Here is a 22,583-nt window from a genome sequence, read left to right as displayed (position 1 = left end):
GGAACACATACTTGGCATACAAATCTTTATCTCTGTATTGCTGGGTAACCTTCCATTCCTCTAAAACTAAATGTAATAAACTTAAAATCAGCCAGGAAGAATAAACATTAAGATGAATTACATAAAATATTGTGTTAATTTACGTGAAGTGATCAGGAGAGTAAATAAAGAAGTCATGTGCAAATCAAGTGCACATTAAAAATACTGAATGCCCAGTAGGGAATGGGTACCAACCAGTTCAGAGCATATGTTGTCTGTAGCCTACCAGTGAGTCACCGGGTCATGAGGGTTTTTGAAAACAGCATGAAAAGAAAGGGATGGCAGTGTGCTAACCCAAATTCCTGGTGAAACTTTCCTCTTGTGAAATCAGTGTCACTCTTTCAATAGCTAATATATACTGGTGTTTGCAGGTGGGTATAAATGGATGAAGAACTTGGGAACATATTTAAAAGAGTGTGCTTTGGCCAACAATGAAAATGTGGAAAGTGGTCTCCACAGCTGTGTCCAGAGTCAGCCATCTGCTAGCTTGTTTATAAAGCAGAATGATTTTGTAAAGCAGTTATTTCGAAGAATCAAATATACCAGTTTCATTCTCTGCTTGAGTCAGAGGGTCAGGCTTGGTTGCCCACACTGGGGCTGGTTCCTGAGATTGGTGGGTAATCTTTAGAGACCGTCTGGGCTCAAGCAGAGATCCCTGGTCTCAGGGAAGTGGCTGGTTTGGCCTCCAGGTGCTTTCTTGTACCTGTGCCTCATCCTTCTGTCTAGGTATCCAGTGTGGATTTTAGAGTTTAGTACCTGTTGCCCAGATTGTATCTCAGGTCTTTTAATAACTTGGCTGCTCAGATTGCTTTTCCAGAGTCTACATTTGTCAGTGTCAAAATGTGCTCAATTTTGCAAGCCATGCTTAACGAATTAATTGGGTCTTACCCTTTGCCTGTTCTAAAGCCAGATTACCAGTGGTCACCTAATAAGCTGAGGCTGAGCACCCAGTCTCACTGTTTCTACCGAGTAACACCTGCCTGCAACAGACAAGCAAGAGTAAATAAAACGTCTTTCACGTGACCTCCACCCCTGCGCATAAGAGCTGGGCCTCTCAAGTCACATGCACCTGGGTTTGAAAACTGGACTAATGGCAATATCTACTGCGTAGGGTTGTTGGGGTTATAGAAGATTATAAGAGACGTGTGAACTGAGAGCAGAGCCCAGTGCCTGACACGGGACAAGTATGTAATGAAACACTGGCTATGAATCTGATCATCATTTCCTGAAGCCATCACAGATTTCAAAAAATGAAAGTGAAGTTATCAGGCTGTAATGGTTCGATTAACCCTGTAGAAAGACTTGCAAACTAAGAGATTCTGGAAGAGGGCCCAATGCACAAACATTCTATGAGTGCCTGAGAGGTGCCAATTGTCCTAGATACTGGAATAAAAAAATGAATGTGACAAGTCCCTGCTCTCACGAGCTTTAAGGTCAGGACCAGGGCTGCACACAAGATCTCAAAATAGAGGCAGACACGGGATATGCTGTGGGAGCACGCAGCAGAGACACTTGATTCAGCCTGCGACCCTGAGAGATGTCTCGAGATGGAATCTTGGGGGCTGAATAGAGTTAGGTAGGGAAAGACTGTGGACTAAGCCATAAAAGTGTGAAACAGCATGAGACAGGTTAGATGTATAGGAAGTTCAATTCTACTGCGGTTTAAAATGCAAGGTGGAGCATCAATGAGAGGAAAAACTGAGTCATCAACCCGCTGTCCCCCTTCCTCAAAGCCAAACCCTGAGTCACAGGAACTGTGGGTTCTTTCCCCATCTCAGGCACTTCAACTCTTGTTAAATGTGCTTTCTGTGTCATGGAGATGCTGGGGATCTGATCTACTTAAATACTGAGACTAATTTCTAGAAATCACATAAGACATTAATTTCATTGAAAAAAATAAAAAAGCCAGTTGACACTCATACATCAGTCACATCTGGATCTTGTGGGTTTTGGAATCCCTGCCCACTAAAAAGAGCTCCTGGCATGACTCCTTTTATCCTTAAATATGTGAGTCCTTTCACGTGCAAGTGCTGGGCCTCGACCAAGAAGACCTTAGTGTCCCCCGGGGCGGCGCAGGGGCAGTGCTCTCCAGGCGGGGGACAGCTGCTCTCCCTGGATTTGGGTGAGCCCGACACACAGTGTCCCGTGTTCCTGCTGGACCTCCTGTGTCTCCTCTGTGTCCAGGGACCCACTTTTTTCTGACACATCTGGATGGGTCAGATCGATGCTCTTGATCTAGCGGTGGGTAGTTACTGCGAGAAAGCATGTTCTCACAGAACCTCAGAGAGAGTCTCTAAACTCGGGTACCTAACCAGGGTGGCAAGAGCCTTCCAGCTGGTCACCAAACCCATTTATTCTCCTCTCAAGGCAGGAGTGGAAGTGATGTGTCTCATTTCCGGGCCTGGCCCATGAAAATCTCCCACAAATCATCCTTCCTGCCCTTCTGTCACCCAGTGACACATGTGGGTATGGCTAGGGTGAACTTGGAAGCCACATGTGGAAGATGGAGGAGTCACTGGCGCTCTAAGTCCCTGAGTGACCGCGTGGAAGGGCACACGCTTTCTCTCCCCATTCCAAACTCCCATGACGCGAAACCCAATTACGGCCAAGCAAGCAAGAAATAAACTTCAGTGAGGCTTCGGTCACTGAAGTCTTAGAGCTTGTTACAGCAGCTAGCCTATTTTAACTAAGAGATCTGCCTAAATATATTTGTGGCTAATTCCCTTTCTTTCTCTTTTTCAAAAACCAACACGACAGGAAACTATCCCATGGTTTCAGAGCACTGTAGTACCTCCTACCCATAGGAATTTGGTTTTTTTCATCCACAGCATAATAATTATTATAGAGTTGAATCAGAGTCTGCAAAAAGGGGTATCTACAAAGGATAGGCGGATAACATAAATCCATAAAGCTGGCCTGGTATGGAAAAAAGGAAACCCAACAATTACTGGTACGCGCTTGCTGCTTAAAGAAGATGTCCCTGTTTAGTTTCCAACAATCACTGCCATGTCAGAATGCAGGCCATCTTTCCTTTGTGTGTGTGTGTGTGTGTGTGTGTGTGTGTGTGTGTGTGTGTGTGTGTGTGTGTGTATGTGTGTGTTTGTGGTACGCGGGCCTCTCACTGTTGTGGCCTCTCCCGTTGCGGAGCACAGGCTCCGGACGCGCAGGCTCAGCGGCCATGGCTCACCGGCCCAGCCGCTCCGCGGCATGTGGGATCTTCCCGGACCGGGGCACGAACCCGTGTCCTCTGCATCGGTAGGCGTGTTCTCAACCACTGCGCCACCAGGGAAGCCCATCTTTCCATTTTTTGAGAGGACAGGAAGAGCCAGAATTTTTTTATGTGAATTTTTGTCAGTTTTTAAACTCTGCCAGCTGAATAAAACACAGCCGTGGGCTTTTCATGAACAGACGCCCCCTGTGTCTGAACTGTGACTTTCAAGTGATCCAGAATCCAGCTTTCTGACATAGCCCCAAACCATCAGGGCTGGTAGCAAGTACCTTCTCAGAGAGCTCAGAACCATCTCTAGTGCAAAAGAAACTAGCCCAGAGCATGTCTCTAAGACTTCAGGAACCAAATTTGGGCATTCCGAGAGTCCCCATCGGCCTGGAATGTGAAGCCTGCTGAGTCCAAGAGGTGCTGGGCCTTGGGGCAAGAGACTGAGAAGCAAACAGCTTATTCGCCAATTGTGAGGCTATGCTCAAAAGCAGCAGTAGGTATGGGAATTCAGAGTGGTACCCAGTGGATAACAAGGGCTGAGAATCCCAAGAGTGACCCAGAGCAAACCAATGTGGCGTCTTCACGCAGCTATTCACACTCTCCGTCAGCATCAGCTCTGACCAGCATCAGCGTTAAACTCAAAGAGTTGACTCTGCTTGCACAGATGACAAGCCTGCTCCCTTACTGCTACCCTTGTTCCCCTGAACCACCAGCTGTGGTCCTAAGGCTCCCAGCGTCCACTGACTGTCACTGGAGAAACCTCCGAATGTGCGTAGCAGCACCTTCTTTCATAGACCCAGAGCCCCCAAACAGTCCAAGGCCTCGGGAACGGAAAATCTTTCAAGTTAAATTTTAAGAGCAGAGAAAACTACTGTAGATCCCGGAGCCTACTTCAAGGAGGGGACGGGCTTCTTCTGATAAATTCAGATGACATTCTGAAAGGCACTGTTTTCATTGCCAGGCTGAGCTTGAGCTTTGCCAAGGAAGGTACCATCTTCTTTGGGCTCAGGCCTACTGGGATTTAATTCCCACCTTCACTACTTTCTAACAGTGGGGACCTTCTCTGCTGGACTGGGGGAGGGTCAAATGAAATTATGGATATAAAGCACTTAGTACAGGTATTCAGTACAGTGCCTAATACCTGGGTTACCACACACACCCCGCCCCCCAACCATAGCTTCTGCTGTTATTATGGAGAATGAAGCTGTATAGTGTCAAGAGATTTAGGCAGAGGTTGTTTAAAGACAGCACTAGTGAGTATTATAGACATAATACCCATTCAGTATATGTTTGTTTAATATAACAGTAATCGTAATGAAGTCTAAGCTCTAAAGAGCAGGAGGCTAACAGTTTCTGTTTCCCATCCTGGGGCTAAAAGGGGATGGTTCCAGGAGAAGTGAACTATCAGGTGATTACATTGTACATTCACCCATATTTTATTAGTGATGCTGATATGGAAGGAACTAGATACAAAGATCATGAAAAGGGATACAGTGTCTGCAACCAGCTCCACTGACCAAAAGGGCACTGAAGGACATTTACTAATGAGGATAATTAAACATGACTTGATAACCACCCAAAACCCCCCCTGATCACGGCAGCGAAGCAGATAAAGAAGGGACCTCACCCTCTGAAAAGAGACTGGGCATTATACTGAGTCTGTCCAACTGCCAACAGCACTGTGAGGAAATAATGGTTGTGTTCAGAACACATCTAATGCCAGTTTCAAAGACGGGCCCAACCTAGTCACATGACAATGGAAACCAGAGCAGAATATCCACACGCACCAAGAAAAGTCTACTGTACACAAGACAAAAGATGTGGAGGTGTTTTTTGGTTTTGTTTGTTTTGTTTTTCTTTTCTTAGGCCTATATTTTTAGCTATTTTGTCAAAGAAACTAGCAACCTGTGTTTTGGCACAGAACTTAAACAGAGATGCTAATCAACAGCAGGGAAGATAAAGGCTCCCTTGTAAAGGACTGTTTTACTTTGTTTTCTTTCTAATCAGTTAGCTCCTTAAGGATACTTCCTCTGCGCAGGAAGAATAAGAATTTTGGCTAAGACAGCTTTAGGCTATGCATCATAGCCTCCTGGCGACAGCTGCTGCAGACCTGCCTTTCCCTGTAGCCACAACCCTCCACCAACTAGCTAAACTGACCTCTGAGATCTAACCATCTTTGAAAGCTGATGATTCTGAAAGACTGTCTGGCGGAGACGTCCAGCAGACCACAGCCTGATCATGACAAGCTGTCTGTTTCCTGTGGCACAGTCTCCACCCACATCTGGAGGTAACACCCATACTCTGTAAAATACCAGCTACGTGTAATAAAAATCGACCAAAACTTGTCTAGAATGTAACATGGCACCAGTTCCATTTCCGAGGCTCACTCTTGTAAAAACATAATGCCTTCAAAAAAAAACAATAAAAAAATATGAGCCGAAGTCTGTTGCTAAAAAGGCTTAATGCATGCTTCAAAGAAATAGAATTTCTAACAGGGAGCCACATGTGAATTATGGACAACAGTATACTTCACAAAACTGAACTTCTCAGGAACTGGCTATGATTTTAAGATTAAAAAGCAATGGCATCTTGTTTAGAACATGGAGATGCATTTGGCATAAATTCACTTAGAAAGTAAGAGTATTAAATAAAGTGTTTCTTTTTCTTAAGGAAAAAAAGTAAATGATAAAATCCATCCAAAACTTTAAAATAGAAATCTTGATGAATTCTATTGGAGAAAATATCCTAACAGATAGGGAGATATATTAGAAAGCTCTAGTAATGAAAACAGCATGGTATTGGCCTAAGAATAGACAAATAGGACAACTAGTACAGCACAGAGCATCTGGAAGCCACCCCACAGGTCCACACATATATAACCACCTGCTTTATGACAAACGAACCCCTTCAATGCAATGGAGATGGGTTATCTTTTTAGTAAACAGTGCTGGATAGCTAGCTAGGAAGAAAACAAAAGAGACCCCTGATCTATATCTTTTTTTAAAAAATTGGAGTATAATTGCTTTATAATGCTGTGTTAGTTTCTGCTGTACAATGAAGTGAATCAGCTATATGTATATCTATATCCCCTCCCTCTTAGACCTCCCTCCACCCCCATCCTACCCAATTAGGTCGTCACAGAGCACCGAGCTGAGCTTCCTGTGCTATATAGCAGGTTTCCACTAGCTAGCTATTTCACACATGGTAGTGTATTTATGTCAAGCCTAATCTCCCAATTTGTCCTACCCCCCCTTCCCCCTCTGTGTCCATATGTCTGTTCTCTACGTCTGCTCCTCTATTCCTGCCCTGCAAATAGGTTCATCTGTACCATTTTTCTAGATTCCACAAATATGCATTAATATACGATATTTGTTTTTCTCTTTCTGGCTTACTTACACTACATGAATAATCCATTACAGATGGATCACAGGCTTAATATAATAGGTAAAACCATAAAGCTTCAAGAAGGCAAGAGTTTTTTGGGGGGTGGGGCATTCATTAACTCAGGGAGACAAAGTTTTCTTAAATAGGTATAAATGTACTAACCATAATGGAAAAAACTGATAAATTAGACTTCATTAAAATGAAAAACTTCTTTTCATCATAAGGTACCACTAAAAGAATAAAAAAGCAAGCTACAGGATAGAAGATATTTATAATACTTTATGCAACAAAGAACTGATATCCATAGTTTATAAGGCCCTCCTACAAATCAATAAGAAAAAGACAAACAACCCAATAGAAAAGTAAACAAATAAGCTGAACAGACACTTCACAGAGAAGATATCAAAATGGCAAGTAAGTCAGTAGGAACATCCCAATTAAATCATAATGAGGCATATACCAACAGAGTGGCTAAAATTTTGAAAGACTGAAAAAACCCAAGGGCTAGTGAGGGTGTAGGGAAATTGGAAGTCTCATATGCCGCTGTGGTCGGGGGAGTGTGAACTGGTACAATCACTTCGGAAAACTGGCAGGATTGTACTGAGGGCTGCGCATATATGCATATTCTAGGACCTAGAAATTCAATCCCTGAACACATACCAGCAGAAATGTGCCAAAACACAGGCATAAGAACATTCATAGCAGTTTTATTCATAATAACTCAGCTGGATCAACTCAAATGCCAAGTGTAGTAGGATGGATAAATAAAATGTGGTCAATTCTCACAACACAACAGTATTTGGCAATGACAAGAAATGAACTACTTCTAAATGTAGCATGGATGAATCTTACAGATAAAATATTGAGTAAAGGAAGCCAGGCAGGAAAAGTACCTACTGTCTGACATCCATTTTTATGATGAAATCCAAAACCAGGTAATGCCCATCTATGGTGATAGAAGTAAAAAATGCTTGTCACTTTTGACACAGGGCCTACCACCTGACAGGGGGGTAACACAGTAAGTTTCTGGGGTAATGGAGACACACTTTGTTGATGTGAGTGATGATTATACTCTTAAACAGGGAGGACGCCTTCTGCTTCCGGTTGGGATAGAGAAAGGCATGAGATTATCATTTACACTCTAATGCTAAGAACAAGCCAGGTATGTTACTAAATCACAGATTTCTGAGAACATAAGAGAGCTAAAAACATAATGAGATCTAACTGAATGAAAATAGAGAAACCAGCAAGCCCCTTCTAGGAGAAAGAAGACCCATAACTGCTCTTATCCGCCCCCGGAGGAAGAGTGAGAAGAGTCATTCAATGGTAAAAGGACAGATCGCCCTGACTCTGAAGGAAACTTTAGTGGCCAGGAGTGGATATAGGCTTGATGGAGTCACATCCTTGGGGAGCCTGTACCTACCACCGGCTCCTTCCCATAGGCCTTTACCTAGTGCACAAAGTGGGGGTCCACTGAAGGGTGGGTGCAGGGCCACAGATCTGTCATACTAAGGAGGGAGTTTGGATTTGATAATTTCCAAAGAGCAGATGGGGTGTGCATCCAGAGACCGGACACTCATGAGGAGGCTGCCGCAGGTCAGTGATGCTTCTGACCTAAGTGAAGGCAGTGGCCTGGATGATGGTGAAAGTGAACGGATTTCATGAACCACTTTCGAGGCAGAGGAGACAGAACCTTCGGTGTAGCCTTCCTATGCTGCATATTTTATTCCGCTATTATGAGGTAAAAGCTCGAGTGAATAAAAAACCCGTTATCTAATTTTGTCACAATTTTCTCTAATGAGAACCACAAATGGGAGTCACAACAGGATCAGAGAATGGGTGGAGGCTCTTGATCTAGACTAAACTGCCATCAGAGAACCAAGAGGCAACAGAAAGACGCCACAGGAAGACCAGCACTATTTCAATAAAGAAATGAGCCACTAGGGTCCGTGAGCCACAACTACTGAGCCTGCAGGTCCGGAGCCTGTGCTCCGCAACAAGAGAGGCCGCGATAGTGAGAGGCCCGCGCACCGCAATGAAGAGCGGCCCCCGCTTGCCATAACTAGAGAAAGCCCTCGCACAGAAATGAAGACCCAACACAGCAAAAAAAAAAAAAAAAAAAAAAAAAAGTGTCTCTTAAAAAAAAAAAAAAAGAAATGAGCCACTGAGGTCAATCCCGAGCAAATTCCAGAAGTCTTTGGACTATCAAGAAAGCGGGTAGGAAGCGACACATTCGTGCCCAAGAGTTGATCTGGGAGCAGAGAAAATTTCCTGGGTCAGGTAAAGAAGAGGTTGAAGATTGATGATAGCAATTTAAATAAATCTTGCAATAGGTAAGTTTTACCATTTGATTTCAAGCATCAATCTAAGTGGACACAGTCAGTAATGGAAGTAAGTCTTTCCTAAAATAACTACAACAATAAAATTTCATTAAATAACTTCGTAAAGGAATTGGAAGGGAGGAGAAAAAGCCAGATCAGTTGACATCAAGTACCCTGGTCCAGACCCTCGGATGCTGAGAAATATCTTGGTTCTTGATTCTATGCAGCATCCAGTCATGACTGGTATCCTTCTAGTTGTTACTATTTTTACCGAAGCTTCACTGAGTTGGGTTTAGGTTTACGCCTAGAAAATTATGCACAATGACATGAAAAATAAAATGCTGAAAGAAGAAGATTTATGAGATAATGTGATCAGTATAACGTTTGGTGTTCTTGAACATGGCTCAGGAAAGTGAAAGGACAGATTAATGAGGGATTAAGCCAAACATGAATTTTAATATCCAAAGACATTTGTAAGCAAGAAACCCTGGTGTGTATTTATAGAGCCACTTTAATTAGTCAGTATTCAATACAGCTTTACACATGAGTCAAGTTTTCAACAGATTTAAAATACACATCTCTTCTAAATGAGAGAGTTGAGGTATTGTAAACCAAGCATGGAATCGGGAATTGGAAGATTCGGGCTTGAGTTCTGACTCTGCCAGTTACAGACTTGGAGAGCAAATCACAAAACCGGTTCAAATGGAAAATGGAAAAGTCTGATGGACTGCCACAAAGACGAAACACAACAATGGGTGTGAATGTGCTTTGTAAAACAAAAAGTGATGTATTAGTTATTTCCTCAAAGGAGTAAATAAGAGAAAGAGAACACGTTCAGAAATTTGCTTGAATTAATTTTTCAAGTTAGCAGTCCTATCACTAATGTCTACGTATATACTCTGCAGACAGAGTATTTTGAATTTACTGATAATGATCCAAGACTCAAGGATTCTGGGTTCTTTACCGGACTACTACCCCCAACACTTGCATTAGTATATGGAAGTGAGAGCTATCCAATGTATCTAAGAAATACCTCTCACAGTGACTGCTCATGGATTATACTCATACCTTCCAGATAATTTCAAAAGGAACTATATATTGATAACTATATAGTTAGCTTAGGCTGTAGCATCAGACAGACCTGGATTCAAATCCTACCTCTGTCACTTCGTAGTTGTATGAATTTATAGACTCCAACAATCCCTAGAATCTGTTTGCTAGCACAAAAGTGGAAATAGTCACAATACAGTACACGGCTTTCAAAGATTTAAGAGGTAACGGCATTTAATGTGCTTAGCAGAATGCCTGGTATGTAGTACAGACCTTGAAAGTGTTAGTTATAATGAGATCTAAAATGTTGCTTCCCAGCAGATAAAATTCTTCATTTTCCACCTATTGGTCCTTCCCATCCTTGAACAGGGATGCAGTTCCTCATGTACACACAGAAGCTCATGTTACTCTATAACCAGTCAGGAGCTCAACATTTATTAAGCAACTACTATAAGCCAGGTACCATGACAGACATCACGGGTACAGAGGTAAACTAGATATTGTCTCTATCTGCAAATATTTCTCAAGAATGTAAGACTCTTGGGAATTCCCTAGCAGTCCAGTGGTTAGGACTCTGCACTTTCCCTGCCAGGGCCCGGGTTCAATCCTTGGTTGGGGAACTAAGATCCTGCAAGCCATGTGCAGTGTGGCCAAAAAGAAAAAAAAGTAAGACTCTTGAGGGCAAATCTTTGTTGGCTCTGCCCACCTCTGTTTCCCCAATGATTAAAATAGTGCCTAGATTATTGAATGTGCTTGGTAAACGTTTATGAAATGAATAGTCTGTGCTTTTTCTGCCATATTGATAAATATCCAAATTCCAACATAGAAACTACTTTTACTTTTATTTTGGATATGCAATGAAGAAAAACTGTAAAGAAAAACATTTTTATCAGTATGGATATAATTAGTATTAGGTGTCAATCCTGGGCTCCTTGAATCAATGTTAATGATCTTCTCACAAAATAAAAACAATGACATTTGGCACTTTGGAAAAAAAAAAAAAAATCAATAAGCAGCACAGGTTGGAAAGAATTCACCAAGTGTCTGATAATGTGATAAAGGAAAAGAAACTTGATCCCATTCTTTTACTCTATGTATTAATATTTTCCCCACTACTTTAATTTTAAGATGATAAAATTTCACTTAGAGATTTAAAGATTTAAAACACTGCTCACCTGGTCTTCTTCTCCTCCACCTTCTTCGTCATATTTTAAAATATTATCTCTTACATCGTCTTCTGGATCAATTAAAAGTTGCTTGGCCTGGCGTTCCTTATCCCGACGTTTCATCCATACTACGAACATCAGAACGAGGACTAGGCAGAACGAGAGTAAAGACGTACAGTATTGCAATTTTAAAAACCTGACCTGTCTAACCACAGACTTCAACATTAAAAATTTATACTTACATGGCTGGAAAACTTGTAATGCATCTTCTACTCTGTTACCTATTTCTGGCCTCACATGACCAGAGACAAGACAAAGCAGAGACCCTGAGCGCTAGGTTTAGAGTGTGAGGACCTGGGTTCTGCAAACTGGTGCCCTGTGAACTCACTGAGTGGATGTCTGTCCTCAGTTTTACCATCTACAAATAGGGACAAAAACTATTTCTGTCTTTTACTTTGTCTTGCCAGAGGATAGGATATGCTTAATATAATGGCTTGTAAATTTCAGAACAGCAAACGACAGTAAGTGAAATAGTCCCTCATTATTTAATTGCTGCCTCATTCCAGTTGATCCATCATCATTCTACTCCCCAAATCAGAGAGAAGGGCACTTGTCAAGGACAGGACGTGATTGCCAAGATGCCTTTGGTAGTACACTAGACCTGGATCAGCGACTTGATCTTGAGGATTTTTGACTCCCAAGGGCCTGGGTCTTTCTACCACACTATTGTGCTTTTCCCTTTCCGATTCAACTGCATGTTTCAGGTAAGAAGGCCAGGGGATTAGTTTGAGCACTGAAATAACATTAGGCGTTCATGCTTTACATTTCTGTGCCAGGATCAGAATCATAAATTTTCCAGTGCGTTGATGTTAAAATCAGCATTGATTCATTTTTCTTCAAAGTGGCTTGAGTCACTTCTTCATGCCACAATCCATCAGCTCTAGGTCTTTCTTGATAAGGTTGGCGTACATGCCCCACGTTAGTTGAAACTGAAGCATATCCTTAAGGGTACATCTAGTGCACATTCCTTCTAAAATCTGGGGCTATCAGTTTACATCCTGAAGCAAAAGATTGAATGACTCTAGTCGAGCACATTTCTATTATTGGCCATAAAAGTAAATATCCTCCTTTTAAAGCCAGATACATGATCTCATTTGCCATTGTTCCAGGACTAAATCTAGCAAGTGGATTATTAGTGTAGCATGTAGGTTTCAAATTATAGTCAAAGTAGTCTCCACATAGGAAGTAAAAAATGCTTAGCCTTCTACAGTAATTGCTTAGAAAAAAAGGGACAGGATTCTAAATTACTAGAACACTTGCAAACGGAGGAAACATAAAAGAAACGGCCAACATTTTCAAGAAAGTGATTGGTGCGTAGCACAATCGCACAGTAAACTAAGTTTTGCTGCTATTCAACAATACAACACAGGGTTCAGGCAATTTATTCTCTTAACCTGCATGCTTACAAGTGGTTCCTAAAGTGCTTTCCAGTGGTTAATTCCTTGCATTCCACTGAACCAAAGACTGCAAAGTATTTTAAAAAGGAGCAATTCCTTAATCTAGACTTGCTCTAAAGACAGACAGTTTATTGAGCTGTGCAATCATTTCTATTATCCAATGTGCTATATGAAGTACAATCTCTCACTATTTTACACAGCCCGTCAAAAACAAATACCTTGATCCTTGCATGACTGGAGAAGGTTGCTGACTGCACTTTATATGAAGGAAAGCCAAGGAAAGCAATATACTTATTTTCCGAAATCACCAACTACGTGCCATGAATTCAGACTCGAATCCTAAGAGAAGGGCTCCAACTGAGCACTGTCTAATATTTTTCTATGAAAAGAGTTTGCTACAGCTCCCCGAGCGATCAGCATCAGAAAACTGCGACAGGGCACGAAAGAGGTAGGCCGGCTGGGTTTGCTGCAAACATGTAAGTGCTTGCAAGGATGCTCAGGGCTTTTCTCATTCTCAAGTGGGAGTGGCTGCAAGAAAATGCTCAGAGGTGGAAGTGAGTCGTTAGTTTAACAATGAAAGGTGACAATAGAAAGTTACTTTGCTAAACATCCTAGAAGCAACAAGAATTACACCTAAGAGAGAGGAAAGTACTCACTGAGCAGGATGACGATGCAGAGCAGGATTGCGATGATGGCGCCCGTGCCCAGCCCTGCTCCCACAATTCTATCCACATCTGTGCAGTCCCCGTTGGAGTCACACTGGCAAACCTTCACGCGAAGGATGGAAATATTTGACTTGGGAGGATTACCCGAATCTGTGATTATGATTGGAACTTCATATATCCCGGCTTCAAGAAATTTTATCTTTAAATTGAGCTGAGCAAAATCACCTATACAAAAAAGGGAAAAATACAGTCTGATAGTTCATACATTATACGATTCAAAAACACATGGCATTTTCCAGAACGTATTCCTCCCCAATGGTACATATAAAGCAGATTTCAACAATCCTGCACTGTCAAGTTTTTTTTTTTTTTTTTTTTTTTTTTTTTTTTTTTTTTGTCATTAAGGGCTTCTAATATCTTATTTAAACATTAAGTAGCTTTTAAAATACATTTAAGGGGAAGATAATAAAGCACTTAAAATGAACTTTTCATGCCAGGTCAAAGCCTCTCAACTGCACATATATTCAAATAATGAACCTGTTCTCACCATTAAGCCGAGTGATGGTCCAATTTCTCTTAATAGTCACTGGAGACAAAGGAAGATCAAAAGCAAATGGTCCAGCGTTTGGATCAATGTCATAGTCAAGTGCTGTGATGTTAATTGAATTGGGGTCCGGAGTTTCGCAAGTCTCTGCCTCTTGAGGTAGCACTTGAGGGGCATTGTCGTTAATATCAAGTAAATAGATTTGCAGTGTTCCCGTTCCACTCATAGGAGGGATTCCTTAAAAGGGAGAAAAAAACCACAAACGGAAGCTGAACAATTCTTTCCCTTGAGACTCACGGTGAAACTGTATGTTCCCAGCCTGCTTGCCCCTATCACTGCGTAACCTTGGAAGAATGTAGTTGCCACAGCCTCTCGGCAGACTGTTTTTCGTACAAGGCCACTTCATGCCTCTTTTGCAGGATGACCCTTGTGCTGCCCCCGCTGGGGCTGCGGGCGGTGAGGGCGGTAACAAGGCGCATGCGCACGCCTCTGGGCCGGCCAAGGGTGATCCGGCGCCCTCGCCGTCCTTACTCTGGGCCCCGTGCACATCGCGCTCCTCTAGGCACCGGGGGGATGTAAGAGAAGCAGAACCCCGGGCTCATGATCTCATGGGCCCTACTCTCTGAGGGAGAACCAAGCCATGTGCGCAAAAGAACCCGAGAATGCTTTTCAAGCTCAGACACTGCTCTGAAATATCGAAATGGTCTACAGACAAGTGATATGGACCCACAGACCTCATCCTGGGGAGGAGCCCATGGAGAAGAGACGTGGTATTTACTGATCAACCAACTACCTCCTTGAGAAAGTATTAGGTTGCTCCCTATACATTATTTCATTGTCATCCTACGAAGTAGGTTTAAACAGACAGGCACCGAAGTTTCTGTAAACTGGTCGTGGTCGCACCCTCTTAGAAGTGGTAGGGTTGCTAGTAAAGACTGGTCTGCCTGACCCCAAATCCATTCTCATTCCACTATAAAATGCGGTCTCTGTACTTATCACTTGTGAAAATTTAGACTGGTGATTTGGACTCTGCTGTGTTATAAATATTTATAAATAAATATAAAACAAATATGTAAAATGGAATGAAAACATTATTATATAAACATAATATTAATTAAATATATAAGACAATTACATTTAATTATATAATTTTTATATATTATATAAATCTAATATAATAGAAATATAGGAATTTTCTAAATAAGGCTGAATATTGAAACCCAGAGGTTTAAGTGACCTGCCCAAGGTCATGAAACTAGGAAGGTGCACACATACACTCCTCAGGAGGGGACGAGGAGAAATCTCCACGGACCTCTCTAAGGAGTACGGATGGCTCTGAGAGAAGGGAGGTTAAGGTGGAGCGGTAGGATGGCTGTTCACCATATTCTAATAGCACCAGAACCACTATGATTCTTTGTAGTTTCACATTTATTATCACATTTAATATTATTTGACGGTCATAACAACTTCATAGAATAGCAAGCAGCAAAAACAACAATCAATAATGAAACAAAGGCACAGAGACTATAATAGCTTGTCCAATTATTAAGGAGCAGAACTGGGGCTCTAAATCCAGCCTTGTGATTTAAAGTCAAGTGCATTTGCAAAGCATCACAGCTACACAGATTTAACTGCTCACTTCTTCTCTCTTGTATCAAACACCCTTTCAAGTGGAAAACAATCCACCTTGGTGAATGAAAAATCTGGTTGTAACTCACAACCAACATATATACATATAATTTTATAGCTCTTTAAATCTCAACATAATGGTGCAAGATATATTACTTTAAGTTTCACTGTGGAGAAAGCTACCACTTAACATACGGCGAGACGATATACAACAGACACGAATGCTGTGCTTTGATGTGAAATGGCAGAAGAGGTTCCTGCCAAGTTTCAATTTTAAATATTTGAACAGTAGGTCTCATATTAGAAAGGATAAGAAATATTGCTTTGGCCCTGTCACCTTGTAGATTTCTGACAGATAATGATCTCAATGAATCTTATTATACAGGATTTGGAAAGGTTCTTTGAAACTGTTCTTATCAAAAATGTTGATATGCAACGTTTTTCAAACTGCATATCTTGGCCACCAAATAGAAAAGCCTACTATTTTTATTAGATGCTAACATTCATAGTCCAACATTAAAATGATTTTAAAAGATGGTCATGATTCAGTTTTAAAACTATTAACACATACAGAAATGTTTACTGGAGTGTTTAGTTTGTGCCAGGCACTGTTTTAAAACCTTTACATGTCCAAGCCTTGTTATCTTTCCCCGTACGCGGTGAGTTATATACTGCTACCATTATCCCTATTTAACAGAAAAAGGAAATGGACAGATGTAAAACCTTGTTGCCAGTCCTGCAGCTAGAAAATGATAGAACTGGAGTCTGGACCCTGGGGGTCAGGTGGAACTTCAAAGCTTCACTCTTCAACCATGTCATATTGAGAGCTGAAACAAGTCCAACTCCAGTTTAACGTGAGTCATTTTCATCTTACATATCTAAAAAAAAAGTGCTCTCTATTAATAGCAGCCATTTAGAATCCAGCAGAGACCCAGAAATAAAAAAGATGCTAAACTATATGTTTATGCTTTTCAAAACCAACACACTAAAGCTCAAGTACTCAATTATTTCAATTTAGGCATGAAATTTCGAGTTTCCTAGCCTATGGCAGCCTAGGGGTAGGGAACTGGAAGGAGGAAAAATGCTAGATACAGACAAACTGATGGCAACAAACACCTTGTTGACTAGAAGAAACATAAAAAGACCACCTCAAAAACCACAGTGTCTGGGCCACTGAGGCATCAAGGTGCAGCAGGGCAGAAAAACCACAAAGGCTTGTGATCACACTACTAGGCAACCACGGAGGGTATAAGGACATTGGGGGAACATTCATTACAGAAGACAGGGCATGTATCACAGAAAGCCCAGTGGAAATGGAAAATAGAAATTGGGGCCTTAGAGGAATGAAGGTCAGTTTTCTAGACAATTGGGTTTTGTAGAAAACTTCATTTCCTGATGATGCATTTGTGATAAGGCTCTATGCTCTTAGCAACATCCAGGGTAATACAGTGACTATATTTAATTACGTACCATTGTCAGAAGCAAGGAAAGTAGCGTTATATATATTATTTTTCACATTTGGAGATTCTCTGTCCAAAACAGCAATTGTAGTTATCTGCCCATTCACAGGATCTATTTTTAGCCAGTTGGCAGCATCAGATAATTTTGTGTATCTACAAAATGAATGCACAACACATTTAATATTTTTGACATGACACTTAAAAAATAAAGCCTATTTTTCAGGTTTGGTCCCAGATGAAACCAGTGCGTTAACTTGCATTTTTGTAGATGATGGTTGGACATGCAGCTGTAATGCGGGAAAGCATTTCTGTGGCAGTGGTTTGGGGAGGTACATGAAGGTTGTGTGCTGCGTGGGCAGGCGCACAGGAAACATTGCATAGGTGTTCCAGGGGAAAGACGAGAAGCCCAGTCTCCCTACTGCAGGTTGGGGTTAAGGGGGATTTGACAGATCTGATTTTAAGCTGTTATCTAGTTCATAGGATAGCAACGGTGCAGAAAAACTAGCTCAAATATATCTTCTAAGTGAGCAGGAGCCCTAATGTATAGGGCTTAAGAGAAATTTTAATAGAAGTTAAATTTTCTATCACAGAACACTCCTAAAACATTTACCACCTTATCATGGTGGAGATGTGGTCACAGTGGGGAGGACCTCCCCCCCCAAATTCCCATTCCTCCTAGGATCTCCCCACCTGGGCCGAGCCTCAGAACTACACCCTTCAAGGCAAGTCCCATGGTCTGAGCAGATTTATCTGTATCAGCTTAACATCCTTTTTAATTTGGGGTGGGGATAAGCTTTTCTAGCTTGGGAAACCAATAGACAAATTGGAAAACATATCCTATGTTTTGAGATGTAAAAATTTGCAGGAGTCCAGTATACCTGTTCACTAGCTATTTCTCTATCTTGGTTCCAATGTATAGAGAAATGAAGAAGATACACAGTTATTTATCTGTTAGCAACAGTTCTGAAAGAAGTTAAATAAAATGTGAGCTAATTTTAAAAATTACCATCACCAGTGATGGATAATAGTCATGTGGAGTATGCTCTGCCAACCATCTACTCCCTCATTAGGAAGGATAAATTAGACTTTGCTGAGGCTGGAAATCTTTACAGATATGTTTTGCAAGTCCTATAACCACTGTACAGGTGAGGGATGAAAATAATTAGCTCTTATATCTTGGTGTTGGCATGAGTTTTCTTTTCCTCCTGATGTGTGGGGAAGAGATAAATGTTATAAGCTTCTGAGACTCCCCTATTTACTCACAGGAGAAACTTTATGTGATGGCTGGCATAAAAGCACAGGCTAAATTATTACAAAAGATTTTTAAAAAGGAAAGAGGACAGAAGAAAAGAGGCTGAAAACTTATTTCTTTAAATAATACATGAGTAGATCCATCTTATATTTCTGATATACTCATGGATCCACTGAAGAAACGGCATCAAAGAATTCAAAATAATCTTGTAATAAGGAGTTTGGGTGCTAATGAAAATTTCTCACTCAAATGGTGAACAGATTTTGTGCACAGCATAGAACAGAACGTAAATTACAAAATGGCATTTGATACCTAATGTTTTGCTGCATATATCGATCTGGGTCCTGAGCAGTGAACGTTGTTAACATGGTACCGGCGTGAAGACCTTCTTCTTGGCGAATGATCTTAGGATTTGGGGCAAAATAAGGGTTTTCATTCACATCAATAACTGTGACAGACACAGTTGCAGTTGACTGAGGTGGGTGCTGAATACCCTTGGCTAATGGCACTTGATTTTCTGCAGCGACAGTAAGGACATACATCCTATTTGTTTCAAAGTCGATTGGCTGGAAAAATAAAAAGAATGTTTTTAAAGGAGAAACCATATTATTGCAGGAAATAAGAATATTTGCATTCTGCAGTTTATCCTTCTAGCAACTCCATTTCTAAAACATTAATTTTTCATTCACTACACCATAGATTCCTCTCAAATTTCTGGAAAATATGCATTAGCATGGCCATTGACTGAAACATTTATCGCAATTTAACCTACTTATGTAAGAAATTTATATATCTTGGGCATTTCAAAGATTTATGTTCACAAAATAATGCTTATTACTATTGCACACTGCATTTATTTAGCTACATCTAACAACTTAGTTATTCTTCAGAACAGCACTGTTGACCAAAAATAAAAAAATACTAAATAATCTGGGATCAAGTGAGAACATGATGGTGTAGATTGTACTCTCAAACATTGGTACAAAAACCACTCCTCATTCAGGAAAGCTTTTACCAGTCTGTGATGAAGTGGACAAAACAAAAACTAGAAAATGTGATTTTTTTTCTCATAAAGCTAAACTTACTCTATTTAAAAGTATCATTCATAATTTGAAGTATACATTTCAGAGTACACACACATATACACCTTGAATAAACAGTAGTGTTTGTAGGTAGAAGGACTTTTATTTTTTCCTTAGTTAGCAAACTAAAAACTTTATTATTTCTGGCTGTTTTCCAAAATAATTTTGGGGATTTTACTGGTCTGTACAAATCCCAAATCTAAGAATGCCACTCTAGATAAAGGCAATGCGCAAATAACCTTAATGTAAATATTAACTTCCAGAGTTCCACTGAATCCCATTGTCAATAGAAAAGTTACCAGGAGTCAAGGGACCAGACTGGACTTTCCCTCTTAATTTCCCTGATCATCTTCTAGCTGAGGTGCAGATAAGCATTACTGTGCATAACAGTATGAAAAAAAGAGCTTGGAGAGCTCTCAGGCCATCCTGGAGAGTCTAAGAAGGACCAAGGGGACCACCTCCTCAACTCTTCAGAGTTTCTTCCCTCTCGCTCTACAATCCCCAGTTCAACTTCCCTTTCTGAATTATTCTCAACAAGACGGCAAAGAAGCCAGGAAAGAAGACAATTCTTTTGAGTAAGCGCATTAGCTCCCTGAAACATCCCTGACAACATTTACTTATGCTAAGACCTTTAATGGGTATTAAGCTTATTTGTCCCACAGAACAACACTGAGACTTAGGTACCAGTTATCTCTTCACTCTGTGTAAGAACCTGAGGCTTTAAAAAACCTGCCATGTTGTCACCACTACAAAGCGCACAGCTGGGATTCGAACACAGAGGGTGGTGCTGTCACTATGCTGTGTTCAGAGAATTTCCCACTCCCACCTCAAGGGGGAGATTACCATTCTACTCATGCACATATAACATTCTTGGCAACGGAGCCCTTGGTACACCTTTCTCTGTAAGACCAACATTCAGGTTCCCTTACGAATCAAGAATGTTGGGATGTGAGGCAAAGAAGCAGCTCTCTTCCCTGGGTGGCTAAAAAGAGATGATCACTTCATTTTTTTTTTGGTGATACGTGGGCCTCTCACTGTTGTGGCCTCTCCCCATCGCGGAGCACAGGCTCCGGACACGCAGGCTCAGTGGCCATGGCTCACGGGCCCAGCCGCTCCGCAGCATGTGGGATCTTCCCGGACTGGGGCACGAACCCGTGTCCCCTGCGCCACCAGGGAAGCCCAGATGATCACTTCAAAGAGCTCTTCCATCTGTTAGCACCATCTATTTGTTACCCTTGAAGTTAACATCCCTTTTACTTCTGGCGCTCAGCTTTGTCTTTTGACAATTAAGGATCAGAAGAAACAATTTCTTAAAGTCTTGAAAATAGCACTTAAAAATAGCAATGTAGGGACTTCCCTGGTGGCACAGTGGTTGACCTCCGCCTGCCAATGCAGGGGATGTGGGCTCGAGCCCTGGTCCGGGAAGATCCCACATGCCGCAGAGCAACTAATCCCGTGTACCACAACCACGGAGCCTGTGCTCTAGAGCCCACGAGCCACAACTGCTGGGGCCAGTGCGCCTGGAGCCCGTGCTCCACGATGGGGGAGGCCACTGTAATGAGAAGCCCGTGCGCCATGGCAGGGAGTGGCCCCCGCTCGCTGCAACTGGAGAAAGCCCATGTGCAGCAACAAAGACCCAACGCAGCCAAAATTAAATTTAAAAATTTAGGGCTTCCCTGGTGGCGCAGTGGTTGAGAGTCCGCCTGCCGATGCAGGGGACGCGGGTTCGTGCCCTGGTCCGGGAGGATCCCACGTGCCGCGGAGCGGCTGGGCCCGTGGGCCATGGCCGCTGAGCCTGCGCGTCCGGAGCCTGTGCTTCGCAACGGGAGAGGCCACAGCAGTGAGAGGCCCGCATATAAAAAAAAAAAAAAAAAAAAAAAAAAAATTTAAAAAAACACAAAAGGAAATGCAAGCTTATACTTAAAAAAAAAACAGCAATGTAAATTCAAAACCTTTTAAGAGCACAGGCCCTCTCCTTGCCTACATTCACCCTGTTTTACGTCTGTGATATTTTCTGGTTTGTTCCCTGAGCCAATACTCTAATAGCAACCTGTAGACATAAGAATAGTACGTGTGGGGCATCCTTCTTAATAGCTATCAATTGGCCATCAAAAATCCATGATGTGACATATCATTAACACATCCATGGCACTGACAGCACTGTTGAGGGCTGTCCTGTCTTCACTGTTAAAACTCCCCGATGGGGCTTCCCTGGTGGCCAGTGGTTGGGAGTCCGCCTGCCGATGCAGGGGACGTGGGTTCGTGCCCCGGTCCGGGAGGATCCCGCGTGCCGCGGAGAGGCTGGGCCCGTGGGCCACGGCCGCTGGGCCTGCGCGTCTGGAGCCTGTGCTCCGCAATGGGAGAGGCCACAGCGGTGAGAGGCCCGCGTACCGCAAAAACAAAACAAAACAAAACTCCCCGATGACTGAAAAACAATCATATTCCAGGGATAAAGTGAGACTATCTCTGTTGGCCTCGGCATAAGTGAAAAATAACAAACGTGATTCCTCCAAATACATTAACTCAGATTCAGAGATGTTCAAAAGAAAAAAGTCCTGAGATTCAATAACAAACTAAGGGGTAGGTGGCATATATGGGTTGCTGCAGAGTGGCCATCAGAGAGACCATCGCACTTACTTTTACTACGGTGACTAAGCCATCGTTACTGTTGGGGTCGGTCTGAATGGCAAAGCGCCCGGCGGGGTCCCCACCGCTGATTCTGTAGACGGCGTTCCAGGCTGGCGTGTGGGGCTGATCCTTATCTGTCACAGTTAGATTAGCAACTATGATATCTACCCTGTTTTCAGGGACTTCGCCATAGAACTATAAGAAAAGACAAAGCTCAGTCAGAGGAGCGACAGGCACCGCCGAAGGACAGTGTGTCTTGATGACCATGCTGCCCTGATTTTACCACCCCATTAAATCTTTATTATCCACACTAAACGAGGAGATTAGTAATGCAGGTAATCACAGCATTTATGTTTGACTTTAAAAATACTATAACTTTTTTTGGCCCTCAATTTTTTTTTTTGACATTATGTTACAGTTTCATTAATATTAAAATAAGCATCCTTCTGTGAGTATCTGGGTGATTAATGGTGGGGGGGAGTGGGTAGGAGGAAAGTACTTGTCTGAAGGAAGTCATTTTACTCAAGAGATCATAATTATATGCTGACAAAGTAGCATCTATCAGTCACGTGGTTCGTGCACCTGAAGATATTTATAAATATTTTGTTATAACAGCATAAAGTCTTTTTAGGGCATTTCTTCCAGGCAGCATGTTTTAACAACTTTATCAGTGGACTTGGAGAGAGCAA

General features: G+C 42.0%; 1 protein-coding gene across 1 annotated transcript in view; it reads right to left on the bottom strand.

The window, feature by feature from the left end:
- CDH2 (cadherin 2) overlaps positions 1 to 22,583 on the bottom strand; it is a 216,817-nt gene that overhangs the window by 20,667 nt on the left and 173,567 nt on the right. The window contains exons 9-14 of the mRNA XM_059039741.2: positions 21,904 to 22,089; positions 18,497 to 18,750; positions 16,943 to 17,085; positions 13,847 to 14,080; positions 13,291 to 13,524; positions 11,187 to 11,326 (exon numbers count right to left, since the gene is read on the bottom strand). Of these exons, the coding sequence (XP_058895724.1) occupies positions 11,187 to 11,326; positions 13,291 to 13,524; positions 13,847 to 14,080; positions 16,943 to 17,085; positions 18,497 to 18,750; positions 21,904 to 22,089 (1,191 nt within the window). The remainder of the gene's footprint in view (positions 1 to 11,186; positions 11,327 to 13,290; positions 13,525 to 13,846; positions 14,081 to 16,942; positions 17,086 to 18,496; positions 18,751 to 21,903; positions 22,090 to 22,583) is intronic.

This window comes from Kogia breviceps, chromosome 15 (genome assembly GCF_026419965.1).
Source record: "Kogia breviceps isolate mKogBre1 chromosome 15, mKogBre1 haplotype 1, whole genome shotgun sequence".
Lineage (NCBI taxonomy): Eukaryota > Metazoa > Chordata > Mammalia > Artiodactyla > Physeteridae > Kogia > Kogia breviceps.
The sequence above is the reverse complement of the archived record's forward strand: the minus strand, read 5'-3'. Positions and strand labels throughout refer to the sequence as shown.